Here is a 14477-nt window from a genome sequence, read left to right as displayed (position 1 = left end):
TTCTAGAATTGGGAGCAATAGAAGACGTTCCTTGCCAACACAGAGGGAAAGGCTTGTGGTGTTGGTACTTTCTGGTCCTGAAGAAATGCTTTCACCCCAAAGTTGAACTATTTCATCAAAAAAAATCAAGTTCAGGATGGTCACAATATATCGCTGCCACAGAAAGTATTTTTGATTTGTTATAGGCACCAACCATTACTAGTAAATAGTGTTCTACTTCAGTTTCTCTTCATCCCTGATGTTCTTCACCAAATGCATGTTGGTGGTAGCAGACTACCTCCATCGTTTGAGCATTCAAATATTTCCTTATCTGGATAATTGGCTAGTTTGTGCACTATCAAGCGACTGGGTCCAGAACAATGTCCTACTCATCAGACTAATGTTCTTCCATTTAGGGCTGAAACTAAATTTGGGAAATCACAATTAAAAACCCACTCAACTCATGACTCATAGAAGTAGACCTTGATGCCAGAACAGCCCTGGCTGATTTCCCAAGGGATTGTTATCAATATCAATCTGTAACCTCAAGTCCAGGACAAGAAGAAAAGTGCCTGCCTGCCTTCAGCTCCTGGGTCACATGGTCTCATACATATATGTAACTTCGCACGGCAGACTTCACTTTTGCTGTCTGCAGGTCTGACAAGATTTGGTGTATCACCCAGAAATCCTCTGGCGTACCTGGATTGGTAGCTGGATCCACAAAATGTATGTAGAGGAGTTGCATTTCTGTCCTGAGAACCAACTGTTACTCTGGTAACAGATGGGCCCCCCAGCCATTGGTAGATGCATCCCAGTCAATTTCAGGTGCAAGCTTCTTGGTCACCTCAGGAGGTTTCCTTCCACATAAACATGTTGGAGCTCTGAGCTATTCATCAGGCCTGTGAGATACTTATACCCACCGTTGAGAACCAATGGTACAAATTCTCACAGACAACACCACTGACATGTTTGTTTTTTGAACAAGCAGAGAGGAGCAAGAATCTCCCAACTGTGCCTTTCACCTTCTGGGAGTAAGAAACATGCTAGCAGATTTCCTCAGCAGGGTTTTCATAGACCAACATGAGTGGTCAATCAAGAAAGACATCCTTCTTCAGATTTTCCACTGCTGGGGATATCTAGTAATAGACTTGCTAGTGACCAACCTCAACAGCAAATGCATGAGGTTTTGCTCCAGGGCGGGCCTCAGCCCAAGTTCCGTCATAGATGGTTTTCTTCTCTGGTCTGGACACCCCCATCTGCATTTCTTCCAGTTCCTCTCATTCCAAGATTACTGAGGAAACTGAAACAAGAAAGAGCGTCATTAATCCTTATTGAACCAGCATGGCCAAGCCAATATTGGTTCATGGATCTACATAGACTGTCTATCCACTCACCGATAACTACTACTACTACTAGTCACAGAACTTCTAACTCAGCACCAGGGCAAATCTCTACATCCAAACCTCAAATCTTTCCACCTTACTGCATGAACACTCAGAAGAAATTGCTGCCGGGAGGTTCAAATCATCTTGGTGAGCATCAGAAAGGAATCCACTAAAGCCAGGTATGCAGCTAAGTGGAAGAGATTTTCCATTTGGGTACAATCCCACAGTTTATTGCCCCATTTCACAGAGGTTACACATGTGCTGGACTATGTTCTGCAGCTGAAATTCATAGATTCTAGGACTGGAAGGGACCTCGAGAGGTCATCGAGTCCAGTCCCCTGCCCGCATGACAGGACCAAATACTGTCTAGACCATCCCTGATAGACATTTATCTAACCTACTCTTAAATATCTCCAGAGATGGAGATTCCACAACCTCCCTAGGCGATTTATTCCAGTGTTTAACCACCCTGACAGTTAGGAACTTATTCCTAATGTCCAACCTAGACCTCCCTTGCTGCAGTTTAAGCCCATTGCTTCTTGTTCTATCCTTAGAGGCTAAGGTGAACAAGTTTTCTCCCTCCTCCTTATGACACCCTTTTAGATACCTGAAAACTGCTATCATGTCCCCTCTGTCTTCTCTTTTCCAAACTAAACAAACCCAATTCTTTCAGCCTTCCTTCATAGGTCATGTTCTCAAGACCTTTAATCATTCTTGTTGCTCTTCTCTGGACCCTCTCCAATTTATCCACATCCTTCTTGAAATGCAGTGCCCAGAACTGGACACAATACTCCAGCTGAGGCCTAACCAGCGCAGAGTAGAGCGGAAGAATGACTTCTTGTGTCTTGCTCACAACACACCTGTTAATACATCCCAGAATCATGTTTGCTTTTTTTGCAACAGCATCACACTGTTGACTCATATTTAGCTTGTGGTCCACTATAACCCCTAGATCCCTTTCTGCTGTACTCCTTCCTAGACAGTCTCTTCCCATTCTGTATGTGTGAAACTGATTTTTCCTTCCTAAGTGGAGCACTTTGCATTTGTCTTTGTTAAATCATCAGGCCTTTCAAATAATTTTGTGATAGTTCACCTAGCCTCTATTTCTGCATTATATCCACCAGTAGATGTTTTTTCCATCTTCTTTCATCCCCTCATTTCTTGGTTTTTGAAAGGCCTAATCAACTTTTACCCTCCCTTGTCTGCTTCTGTACCAGTATGGTATTTAGATCTAGTTCTCTCCAAATCGATGGCCCTGTTTGAGAGCCTATGACTACAACTTCATTACATTCATTGTCAATGAAGATGGTGTTTTTGCTAGATATAAATTCTGCAAGGAGGGTTTCAGAACTTCACCCTTTCTTGGATGATCCTCCTTTCACAGTCTTTCATAAGGACAAGGTATCCGTTAAGTTTATATCCAAGTTTCTGCCTTCCATCTAAGCCAAATGATTAATTTTTGGTGATTCTTCTCCCTCTCCCCCCCCCCCCCCCCCGCCCACGCAAAAAAACCCAACCAAACCTCCATTCATCTGAGGCTGAAGACGCACTCCATGCTTCGGATGTTCATAGAGCCCATTGCATTTTACTTGGACCACGCTAGATCCTTCAGGTCTTCCCCCCTTCCCCCCCAGAATCTTTGTAAACTATACTGAAATAATTAAAGGCCAATCAGTATCATCTCAATGCATCTCACATTTGGTTTCTGTCTGTTTAAAATTTTTTTACAATTTTGCTAAAGTCTCTTCTCCATCAAGAATAGCAACTTACTCCACCTCATCAGCTTTCCTGAGCAATGTTCCAATAACTAATATGTATGCATATTGTACATGTGGTCATCTGCATGTACTTTCCACTCTTTATGCCATCACTCATCCCTCTCACGATGAAGTCAGCTTTGGCAAATCGGGTATTACAGTCTCTGTTTGGATGAACCAAAGTTCCTGGTCCTATAAGGGAACTGCTGATGCATCACCTACAGTGGAATTTATATGTGCACAATCACTCAAAGAACAAGTTACTGTAAGGTAAGTAATTTTTTTCTTCATGTGTGCTGGTATTTCTTCAAACATATGGGGTCTTAAAATTGTAGAGTGGGGACCCTCCTTCTAGATTCTGAGGATCTCCCCCTGCAACATTACTTGTCTCCTCTTCCCCACAAAACTCCTTAAAAAAAGGCAGTTCTGAACAATCATTGGGAACAATCCTCCTCCCCCACCCCCTGCTTGCTGTCACTGTATCAGGCACACCGTCTCCCCTCTGAGCATCCTCTTCCCACCCCCATGATAACACCTGTGAGTAGTTGAGCTCAGAGATGTGACACTCCATGGAAAGGAACCCCAGGGCACAGAGCTCTGTCTGCTTCACCAACCAGACAGAGAACCCTCTTGCCCCCAGGCTGGGAACAGGTCACTCTGATTCCTGTGCAGCCCCAGGGAGATAAGTGGAGGTGGGCATGTTGCGGCGAGGAAGATAGTGGCAGCACCCTAGCTGATGGCGGGACTGTGTCTCAGGAACTAGGATCTGCTCTCTCTTGGCTCCTAGCCCCTATATCCCACCTCTGAGACAGGAAAGATGATGATTTTGCGATCTGAGAGTATTGAAAAAACTGCTGCAAGCCTTTGCTACCCTGGAGTTTTGGAATTCACACTGAAGCCCCTTATGTCAAGCATAACTGCACAAATCACCAATAGTTTGTTCCATAAACAATTTTTTTTCTATTTGTTGATTTCTGTCCTCCAATATTAACCCTGATATTAACTTCACAGTTTTCCAGGTACATTTTTGCACTGATTTTTCACCCTTTTTAAATGTTTGAAATAAATACTGATACATTTCCTGGAAACTTTAGAAAAAATATAAACCAGAAACGCAGGTTCTTACACATGGTGAAAAGACATGAATTCGTCTAGACTAATTATGCTGCAAATACCCATTTTGAGAAGACAAACCTAAAAGGTAAACTTCATGTCCCAAATGTTGGAGCCTGATAATAGTGGAAAAATCAGACATCCTTGCTAATACTTTGAGCTCTAACAGTAGCCCAATACATTTAAAATATACAGAATTTTTGTATGTGTTATTGAGCATGAGGTGCTGCTAACTCAAATGGTGAGACCTCCAACTAAATATGGACAAGATGGAGATGATGCTGGTTTGAAAAATGAAGTATTTTGAAAACATGGCTGTGATCATGGCATCTAAATTGTCTAGACTTAAGCTCCAGCTACCTCAGAGACTGCTTTTCCCTCTATGCTCTGCCACAGTCTCCTCTCTGCAGAGATGTTTAAACTATCACATGAGTTCCCAACAAGCCATTATCTTCATGGCTATCCTCAGCTCTGTATCTTTCCCTGGAAATCTGCAGTAGCCCAAACCTAGCAACCTCTCATAGTAGATGTAAGACACAACTGTTTCATAGATGGGCGTAGGGCCAGAACTTCAAGGAACACAATTTTCTGGATGACAATTCTCTCCCTTTAAAAATGGCATCTCTCTGAAAGCTGATGTAATATTTGCTGCATCCTAGTGAAGTTTGTGGGCAGAAAATATAGGCAAGAAAGACAAAAGGTGTAAAATAAATGCAATTATATTTTTGCAGAAGTTCATAGATTTGTTCCATCATTGTCATGGAAACCCAGGTAGATTTTGGTTATAGTGGTGGTGTAAAATCTCAAGGTTATGTACCTACACACCTAGGATATCTCATTACACTTTTTTAACTACTAATTACTGTTCATCTTCACATATAGCTAAAACTTTGGTCGAGAGACTTGAACACCTAGTCTCCTGCCAAAATGGTCAATCTAAACATTTTTCTACATTTCCTTAAATTCTGGCCCAAAAATGAAATAAAACCTTTAATGTGGCTACTCAGTGGTAGTTCTGTTATAACTGATGATCCTGTGACAAAAAGAGCCAATACAACTGCCTTTTTGCTGACAGAACAATATACACAGGTGGTTTGTGTACTTTTCTGTGGAGAAGGCAGATCCAAGCCCCTATTGCATCTTTCTCTTACTAAACAGAGTTTTTGTATGTGAATTGCCTGATGCAGACATACTGATATACATTGATTTTAAAGAATTATAGTGCATTTTAAAATTTTCACTAGATTTTAATGCTCTTATTTCTTTCACTGGAAAATAAACTTACTGGGAAAATTTACAGTTCATGAAGTTTCAAGATAAAGAAACCATAAGACTATCAATAGCTCAACCAAAATGGCATGGTTGTGAAATAGGGCTTTGTTATGGACCTATGCTGTTAGGGCAACCATATTTCCTGCAATCAACTTAGCTTCACTCCCATTTTCTGCTAAGGGGACTTTTAAAGCTTCACTCCTATTGAGAGCAATGGAAGATAGTGGCCATTTTGAAAGAGGATAGATCTTCATGGAATTCTTTGTATTAGAACATTATTTGTAAAAAGCAACAGAGGGTCCTGTGGCACCTTTAAGACTAACAGAAGTATTGGGAGCATAAGCTTTCGTGGGTAAGAACCTCACTTCTTCAGATGCAAGAATTATTGTGTGTACCTGCTGAAGAAGACACTTTCAATAATGGAGAATAACAGTAAAAAAAAATTAATCCTTTAAAAAAATGTAACCAGTGCATGAGAGTTCATTGAGTTTTAACTGATATAGAAGTTTTAATAGTCTGCATTATTAAGATAATTCAAGGCCAAAAAAAAGATTTGATATGGTGCTAAATTTCTAAAAAGATCCATTTAAAAATTAATTTTAACTTATAAACTAACCAATTTTCTTGTAAATTCTGAGAAAATGTATTCTATACTCGAAGAGAAAGAGCTGTAATTTTTGGGATGATACTCAGTATTCTTCATATATAACAAACTGGTTGAATCCTGCTTTAAGTGCAAAATTCATCTCAACCCTAAATGAACTGCAACCCTTCTATCTTTGTCTTTCTTTTCTAGTTATTGAGCCGAAAAGACAAAACTACCTTTGAAAAGTTGGAGTATGTTATGAGTAAAGAAGATAATTACAAACGACTTAGAGACTATATTAACAGCTTGAAGATGACTCCTTGTATTCCTTATTTAGGTAGGTAAGCTTAATATGTTTGGTGTGCAGTGTTAAGGCAATAGTACTTGCACAGTGACTTGCAGAAAAACTAAAAGCCATCTTTTAAGCTGTATTTGAGAGTATATTAGTGTTTTTACAAAGAATGTAGAAGCACTTGGTTGGCTGTAAATGTTCTATATATAGCACAGGGGCGGGCAAACTTTTTGGCCTGAGGGCCGCATCGGGTTTCAGAAATTGTATGGAGGGCCAGTTAGGGGAGGCTGTGCCTCCCCAAACAGCCAGGTGTGGCTCGGACCCCGCCCCCTATCCGACCTACCTGCTTCTCGCCCCCTGACACGCCCCCCCCGGGACGCCTGCCCCATCCACCACTCCTGCTGTCTGTTCCCTGACCGCCCCTGGACTCCCTGCCCCCCGCCGTCCCATCCCAACCGCTCCTCCTTCCTGACTGCCCTCTGGGACCCCTGCCCCATCCAACAAACTCTTTCCCTAACTGCCCCCCACTGCTCCCCCCCACCCCATCCAACTCCCCCTTTCTTTCCTGACTGCCCCCCCCCCGGGATCCTTACCCCATCCAACCATCCCTTCTCCCTGTCCCATGACCATCCCCGGACCCCCCGCCCCTGACTGCCCCCCACCGCCCCATCCAACCCCTCCTCTCCTTTCTGATTGCCCCCCCCCCCGGACCCCTGCCCCATCCAACCACCCCTTCTCCCTGACTACCCCCGGAACCCCCGCCCCCATTCAACCCCCCTATTCCCTGCCCTCTGACAGCTCCCACCCCCATCCACACCCCCGGCTCCTGACCACCCCTCGAACTCCCCTGCCCTCTATCCAACCCCCCGCTCCCTGCCCCCTTACTGCGCTGCCTGGAGCACCGGCGGCTGGCGGCGCGGCTGCACCATGACAGGTAGCTGCGCCGCCCGTCTGGAGCCAGCCACGCACTACTCAGCACAGAGCGCCGGGTCAGACCGGGCTCTGCAGCTGTGCTGCCCCAGGAGCTCACCCCCCAGAGCTTTGTGCCAGTGGTGCAGTGAGCTGAGGCTGCGGGGGAGGGGGGACAGCAGGGGAGGGGCCGGGGGCTAGCCTCCCGGGCCAGGAGCTCAGTGGCCGGGCAGAACGGTCCCGCGGGCCGTAGTTTGCCCATCTCTGATATAGTAAGAAATAACTTTTCTACTTAAGAAAAATTCCTGTTAAACCTCTCAGGTGCTCCTAAGATTTTACATAGAGTATCAGTTTTCTTGGAGATGATGTGTAGATTTAATGGTTGGCTCATGGAGAAGCAGTTAGAGACTGTTACTCCTGGAAGTGCTTTCCAAGAACTAAACATTTGACTATAAATTTAATAATGAAAAGTCATCAGTCACTAACTTCAGAGGTAAGCATAACTTCTGGAATCTGTTTTAGGTGTTGTGGAATCTGATTTCTGTTGCATATATTATCACTTTGATTACACTGAAGTGACTAGGATATTAAATTGGTGCTACAAAATATAAAAAAATAAAATGGGTGATTTATAAAGATTTATCATGAATAATTTGCCTTCCTATGTTTCTAAGAAATCTTTACTGATTGATTTATGTATTTGCTTAATGGATATAGTTTTTATGGCTATGATCAAATATTTTCACCAGTTTTTTGGAATTACTTGATTTTAAAGAGCAGCTTTAAGCAGGGTTAGTGCCTACCAGTGTATTTTTGACATTTTTGTAGTTGAATGTTAATTATATAAAACTTCAGTAATTATATAAATGTTAAAGAAATGCTTGTCTGACTGTTTCCCTCTCCCAGAAACATCAGGCAGGTCACATGAGTTCATCCAACTTAATATGCATTGTGTTGCAGACATCGGTTATTTCTTTATCTACATCAAGATGAGCTCCAGTGGCTCACTACAGTTGACTAGACTTGATAATCCCCCCCAAACTCTAAATCTGCTATTTTCTCCTTTACTTCTTTGGGCTATTTTAAATCCTCTTGGACGTGGGGATTAGAAATCCTTTATTGTGCTAACATCCACATATCTGTCATGATAGGTACTTCAGCCTCTGTATCTTATGTGGGGGTAAAGAATCAGTCTTGTCAGGCACTGGTAACAAGGGAATGCTCAGCCCCCTGCAGCTCCCACTAGTTTTGTTCTGCTTCAACAGCAGCAGACAGAGTTAACCAGACCTTTGCACTGAAGAGGTTTTCTGAGGAAATTTTTAAAAAAACTGTAATTCTGAATTAGCAATTTGGTTCTATAATTTAATCTTCTAAATGTCAGCTGTGTCTCAGGTTTGTTGGCCTTATAAGTTGTCAGCTCTGCTTCCTTTTGTGAAATACTGAAGCAGCTGATATCCCTTCAGTTGCTTAGGGAGAAAACTAGGCCAAAAAAGAGAGGTTTATTCTTTCACTTCATCCCTTCTTACTTAGTGTCACAGTGGGGAGTTTCACCTCCTCTGGGGGTAGGATACATTTTTCCCTCTCAACAATCTTGTCAAGGCAGGGGTCACCTTGGCCTTCTTTCTCTAAGCAGAAGCAAAACCAGGCAGGATTGACTTGGATGGACGAGATGCAGGCACCATCCTAGAAGCCCAGTGTGGGCAGTGGTATGTAATTTCCCCTACCCCAGACAGAAGAGGAGCCAGGCAGGACTGTAACAGCCCACTCCAAAGGCAAGTGCCTCCTTCCTCCCCTTTCTCAGGAGAGCAGTGCCAGAACATCAGTACGCTAGAAGTGTCTAGAACTCACACCTGCAACCACCACTCCTGATTGTAGTGCTCTTGGGCCACAAATGAAAGGCTTTGAACACAACATGGATGCCAGAATGTTTAGTAAGGGGCCTTTACTCTTAGTCCCATCCCCAGTCCTGTCACCTCTATATCAGGCCTCCTAAGGGTCCCCTTATTATAATATCTCAGGAAAGGGCCTCTAGCAAACCCATTTGAGAGAAGAGAAAAAGGATGTTCTAGTGATTAGAGTGCTAACCAATGCTATGGGAGATGCAGATTCAATTCCTGCTCCACCACAAACATCCTGTGTGGCCCTGGGCAAGTCACTTAGTTTCTCTGTGCCTTGGCTCACCATCTGCAAAATGTGGAAAACCTGACTGAGATGATGAGGCTAAATACATTAAAGAGTGTAGATGCTCAGATACTACAGTGATGGGGTCCAAATAAGTAAGATAGATAGGTGGATGTGGCTCATGTGGATCCCATGCGGTAGAAATGGACAAAACTTGTCCCAGGTTTTAGAGTAGCAGCCGTGTTAGTCTGTGTCCGCAAAAAGAACAGGAGTACTTGTGGCACCTTAAAGACTAACAAATTTATTAGAGCATAAGCTTTCGTGGGCTACAACCCACTTCGTCCCAGAGCGTCTTGATTCCGGGGATTCCATTCTTGAACTCCAGTCTGACTCTGGGACATGTTTTTGGGTCTCCTGAAGTGGCCTGAAGATGGTAAGCAAAATCTCAAAAGGGGAATCTTCCTTGAGAGGCGGGCCAGCAAGAGGATCAATACAGCACATATTTAAAATTTAAAAGAAAACATTATAGGATAGGCTTGCAGTCATAATGTTATGAAGCTTTGATCAGTAGTTCTTTGGCTGCCCTCAATCTGATTCTTATACTGTAAACCCACCCTAAGACTCAAATAGCTTCAGACTTTGGGAGAATCACGTTCAGGGTACAAATGTTAACATTTGGGTGTTGTGAAATTGCTGAAAAGTTTCATATGACTTTCACTCAATCAAAAAGAACAGTGGGGAAGGGGAAATACTTTGTTCAATGATACTCACTCTTTAGAATCAGTTTATTGAACCTACTTTGTACCTCTTTGGCAATTCCTGCTTGATTTTAGCAGTGACTCTGCTCATGAACTCCTATATAGAGAGATTAATGTTTCATGTACTTTAAAAACAGATTTTCAGGTATTCAGAGAGATGGCATAGGAGATTGATTAATGAGATTGGTAATCACTGCAATCAGATCAGAACTGAACCTGGATGGGGGGCTGGGAGGTGGGGCATAAAACATAATCAGAATGGAATTTTAAGATTTGACTTCTTCCATACCTCCAAGATTAGAAAATGTTTCTCTAGAGTATTGGAAAGCTCCAACTTACAGCTATTCAAAGGTTTTTTAGCATTAGCTTTTATCTGTTATGGGTTTATGAGATGATATCAGACCAAGCAAAAACAATTTACCAGGTAGGCCAGGCTTCTTTCAGCATCCCAGATATCCCGGGCTTCTCTGCTTCTTGCTTAAACAGTCTTTCTGGTATCTAACGTTTTAGAAATAAAATAGATATTTTTCTCTATCTAGCTGATTTGGATTTTTTCTGTTGCTTCCTTAAGTGTACAAAATACAAATATATGCAAAATTGGCAAGGGAAAACAGAAAAATACTGGAAAACTGTATGATTGTTCTTCCTTTATTTCAAGTTTGTGCCAGTGCAAACCATCTCCCTTTAGACACATGAACAACTTTTTGTCCAAATTCTGCTGTAGAGTAAGTCTTTGGACATAACATGTCAATTTATTAAAGTCTAATGTGTATTTCCTTTTTGCTTAGAAATGAAAAATTGGTTTAGTTGATGTCTAATACTTCTTGCTGGGACCAGTTGTAGTTTAAAAACTAGTCTATCATCTGGCTTTATACAGTACTAGTTGTTATTAGTGACAAGAATGTCGTATGCTTTCATTTTAATTCTCTAGAGGAACAGTGAATTAGATATACTTTTCTGGGGTTCTTTCTCTAATGTTACTTAACTTCATATGGATAAATGGCTGGAAAAGCAAATGAAAATGGTTTGGAACAGTAATCTTAGTAAATCTGGAACTGTCTTGGAAGCTTAACTGTTCAATTCAGTTAATCTCTTCCTGCAATGAAAAATTTAACCTGTAGTAAGGCCTGTTGAGAATTTATAAAAATATTCTCTCTAAAGGTTGTTAACTAGGGATTTTTACTGAAATGAGTAGAAGAATATTCAATAAAAGAGCAATTCACTAATCTGTTTCTGATTTTCCACTTGTAGGCTATAATCTATTAAAGGTTTTTTTTGTTTGTTTTCTGTTCTTTGGTATGTAAAATGTGTACAGAAAGAGTATTGCTTCTGTGTTATATTACGTATACAATGCTATTAAACGATTAACTGGTTTAATGGCTCTGCTGTGGCATGACAAACTTAGTTTGGAAAGCAACTTTGGATATCACACTCCAGGAACTGGGAGAATGGCATTGCTTTATAAAGGTAACTTTTCTGGACTTACTAGGCAAGTTGATTGCCACATGCTGTCTGAGATCCCTGCTGGTGGTAGAAACACAGTTACATTGGCAGTGGTCATGAAGGACCCTGCTGGTAGTGGGGTTAGGAAGGACACAAAAAGAGGACAACTGTGGTGTTGTCTCAGAAGTTTAAAAGGAGTTCAGTTTTGTCTCCAAAATTAATATGGGTATATTTTCACTGTAGAGTTAACTCGAGTTCTTACTTGCATGTTGTCCCTAAACTGTCTTATACAGACACACAAACCTCTAACCTGAATTTGTTGCTTTCACCTGGGGCTTGCTGGTACATCTGTGGTTATAGGCTAAAGCACAAGTGAGCATGCAGGCTAAATCGCTTGTGGTGATAGTCCTCCAGTTCCTTCTCATAATTCTCCAGTGAGCCAAGAAGGTCAGACACATTCTTCCACAGTTCACTGGGAAGGAATCAGAGCATCCCCACTTACTGCAGTGCTAAGAACCATGGGATTTGCCCCCAGAATTCCTGGTGACATACAAGTGTGCAGCACCAATGTGCACCCAGTAACTCAAATGTGGCTTTTCAGTGTGGCCATTCACACCCGGGCTAGGCTAACCTGGATGCTCAAACCAAGATGCCAGTCACCCAAGTTAATTCTGTAGTGAAGACATATCTTATATGGCCAATTTAAATGGTCAACGCAAACTGAGAATGGATAAGTCATGTTTATTTTATTCTAAGCAAAATATAACCTCTCTGAAAAAGGTTTATAATGGAAATTCTGACAAAGCCTTTGTTATAGTTGTGCTGCCAGACTTCACAGTGAAACAAGTGGGTCATACTGATAGAAATAAAAGATGTTTTCTTAGCTTAAAATTTACTACTCCTTGAAATAGTCTTTTATATTTGTGTTTCACTGAAGGTGAGATCAGTTGTGTTAAACTGTGGGAGCTGAGGGAGGGGAGAAGAAGAGGTTCTCAGCGTAAAGGTGTAAACATTTGTCTGGCAAGTACTAGTCTGGCAAATCGTAAGGGGAAAAAAATGTGTGTGAATTACTGCTCTAAATCTGAAAATCATTAAAAATGTTTTTGTTCTTGTCATAAATTAAAGAACAATCTTAAGTGTTGTGCTGGGGATTTGGCACTTTGACAACACTCATTCTGTAGGAGAGAGAAAAATAGAACAGTGTGCTGCATAGGGATATGGAACATGATAAATATTCTCCATGTATAATTCTTGTAGGCATGCCTACTTCATTTTCCTAATGAGGAGGCAATACAATTTATACTACTGAGGATGTTACTCTGAAAATATGCAGAAAAATACCTTTAGTCAGGCAAAAATTGAAGTCAGTAAATTGAGCAAATCTTCCAAGTGCACTGCTTATGGTTTCCCTTGAGAAATGATTTTTGCAGTCTTGTAAGTCTTCTCTTGGGGAAATAGTGTGTATATATATATGGAGTTTGTGTGTGTGTGTGTGTGTGTGTGTATATGTATATATATATATATATATATATATATACATACACACACACACACACACGTATTTGTGTGTATGTATGTGTATATATATGTGTATGTGTATATATTGTACACACATGTATTTAATGTGTGTGCGTGTATGTATTGCATGCAAAAATGTACATTAAAAGAACAGTATTAAGGTTGCAAGATCAAGCACTCAGAAGTTAGGAAATGTCAGAATTAAGGTTGCCTATGCAACCTTAATTGGCTCCCTTGTGTGTATGGATGACAGTCTTTAATTACATGATCATATTTTTTTTTGTTTTGTTTAGGATACTGCTTCATTCAGTGCACTGGATGAACGATGCTCACTTAATGGGCTACTATTTAATAATGTTTCTCCTTGTTCATTGTGTGGCCCTATGCTTTATTTACTACATGCTATTCAAACTCCACTCTGCAAACAGAATTATTGGTTTCCTCCTGGGTTTTCCTACGGTGCTCATCACTATATTATCTGAATGCTTCACAAACAGTGAATGTATTTTCATAACACCCCTATGAGATGAATTGGTATTATCCCCATTATATAGATGGGGAATGGAGGGACAGAGATTGATTAAGAGATTAGGGTCAAAAGTATCCACTAATTTTGAATGCCCAATTTGAAACACCTAGGATCTTTTTTTTTTTTAGTGTGTAATATTATACAGCACTTACTGTTTTGGGAGAATTTTTGAAACTTTTTATTAAGGCAAAGTTGCAATAAAACATTAACATACTATATTGTACATTACTTACTCAGGATCAGGTTAATATGCAAAGAACCTGGCAAATATATTTAAAGCACAGTTCTTTGAGTGGTTCTGCATAGTCCCTTCTATGGATACTGCACTGCCTTTTGGTCCCTAATGGTAGAATCCTCTCTAAGCAGTGTCTGTTAGAGCAGTGGTTTTCAAAGTGCAGGTCGCGATGTGACAGATTTTCGTTACCAATCTGCCTGGGCCCACAGTTGATCAGGCTGGGACCACAGGATCTTTCTGGGGAGTAGATGACGAGGCACACCACATCTCTGAATTTTAAAGCTTTGTTGATAAAATAATAAAATAACAGCGGAGAGAGCTGGAAATGCTTCCATGTCACTCAAAGGAAGGAAGAAAGCATTAGTGCCCTAAGCCCTAACCCACTTTCATACTCACACACTCACTACCCAGGGCTGGCCAGGTCTGGGTGTAGCGTAGGAAAAGAGGGGGGGAAGGATGGACGGGAGGTCTGTCCTGTGCGCACAGGTCGTCCAGGATCTGCGATGTGATCTCTGAATTGCTCCAGTTCTTGGGAGGGCTTTTAAGTCCTGGGTTCCTTTGGGGGTGTCGTCATCCAGGG

The 14477-nt window shown here is 41.5% G+C and overlaps 1 protein-coding gene across 1 annotated transcript in view; it reads left to right on the top strand.

Annotated features, from left to right (window-relative positions):
• RALGPS2 (Ral GEF with PH domain and SH3 binding motif 2) overlaps positions 1–14477 on the top strand; it is a 260231-nt gene that overhangs the window by 103925 nt on the left and 141829 nt on the right. The window contains exon 8 of the mRNA XM_065408804.1: positions 6303–6429. Coding sequence (XP_065264876.1) covers positions 6303–6429 — 127 coding nt within the window. The remainder of the gene's footprint in view (positions 1–6302; positions 6430–14477) is intronic.

This window comes from Emys orbicularis, chromosome 8, assembly GCF_028017835.1.
Source record: "Emys orbicularis isolate rEmyOrb1 chromosome 8, rEmyOrb1.hap1, whole genome shotgun sequence".
NCBI classification, from domain to species: Eukaryota; Metazoa; Chordata; order Testudines; family Emydidae; genus Emys; species Emys orbicularis.
Note: the sequence above shows the minus strand (reverse complement) of the source record. Positions and strands in the feature narration are given on the sequence as shown.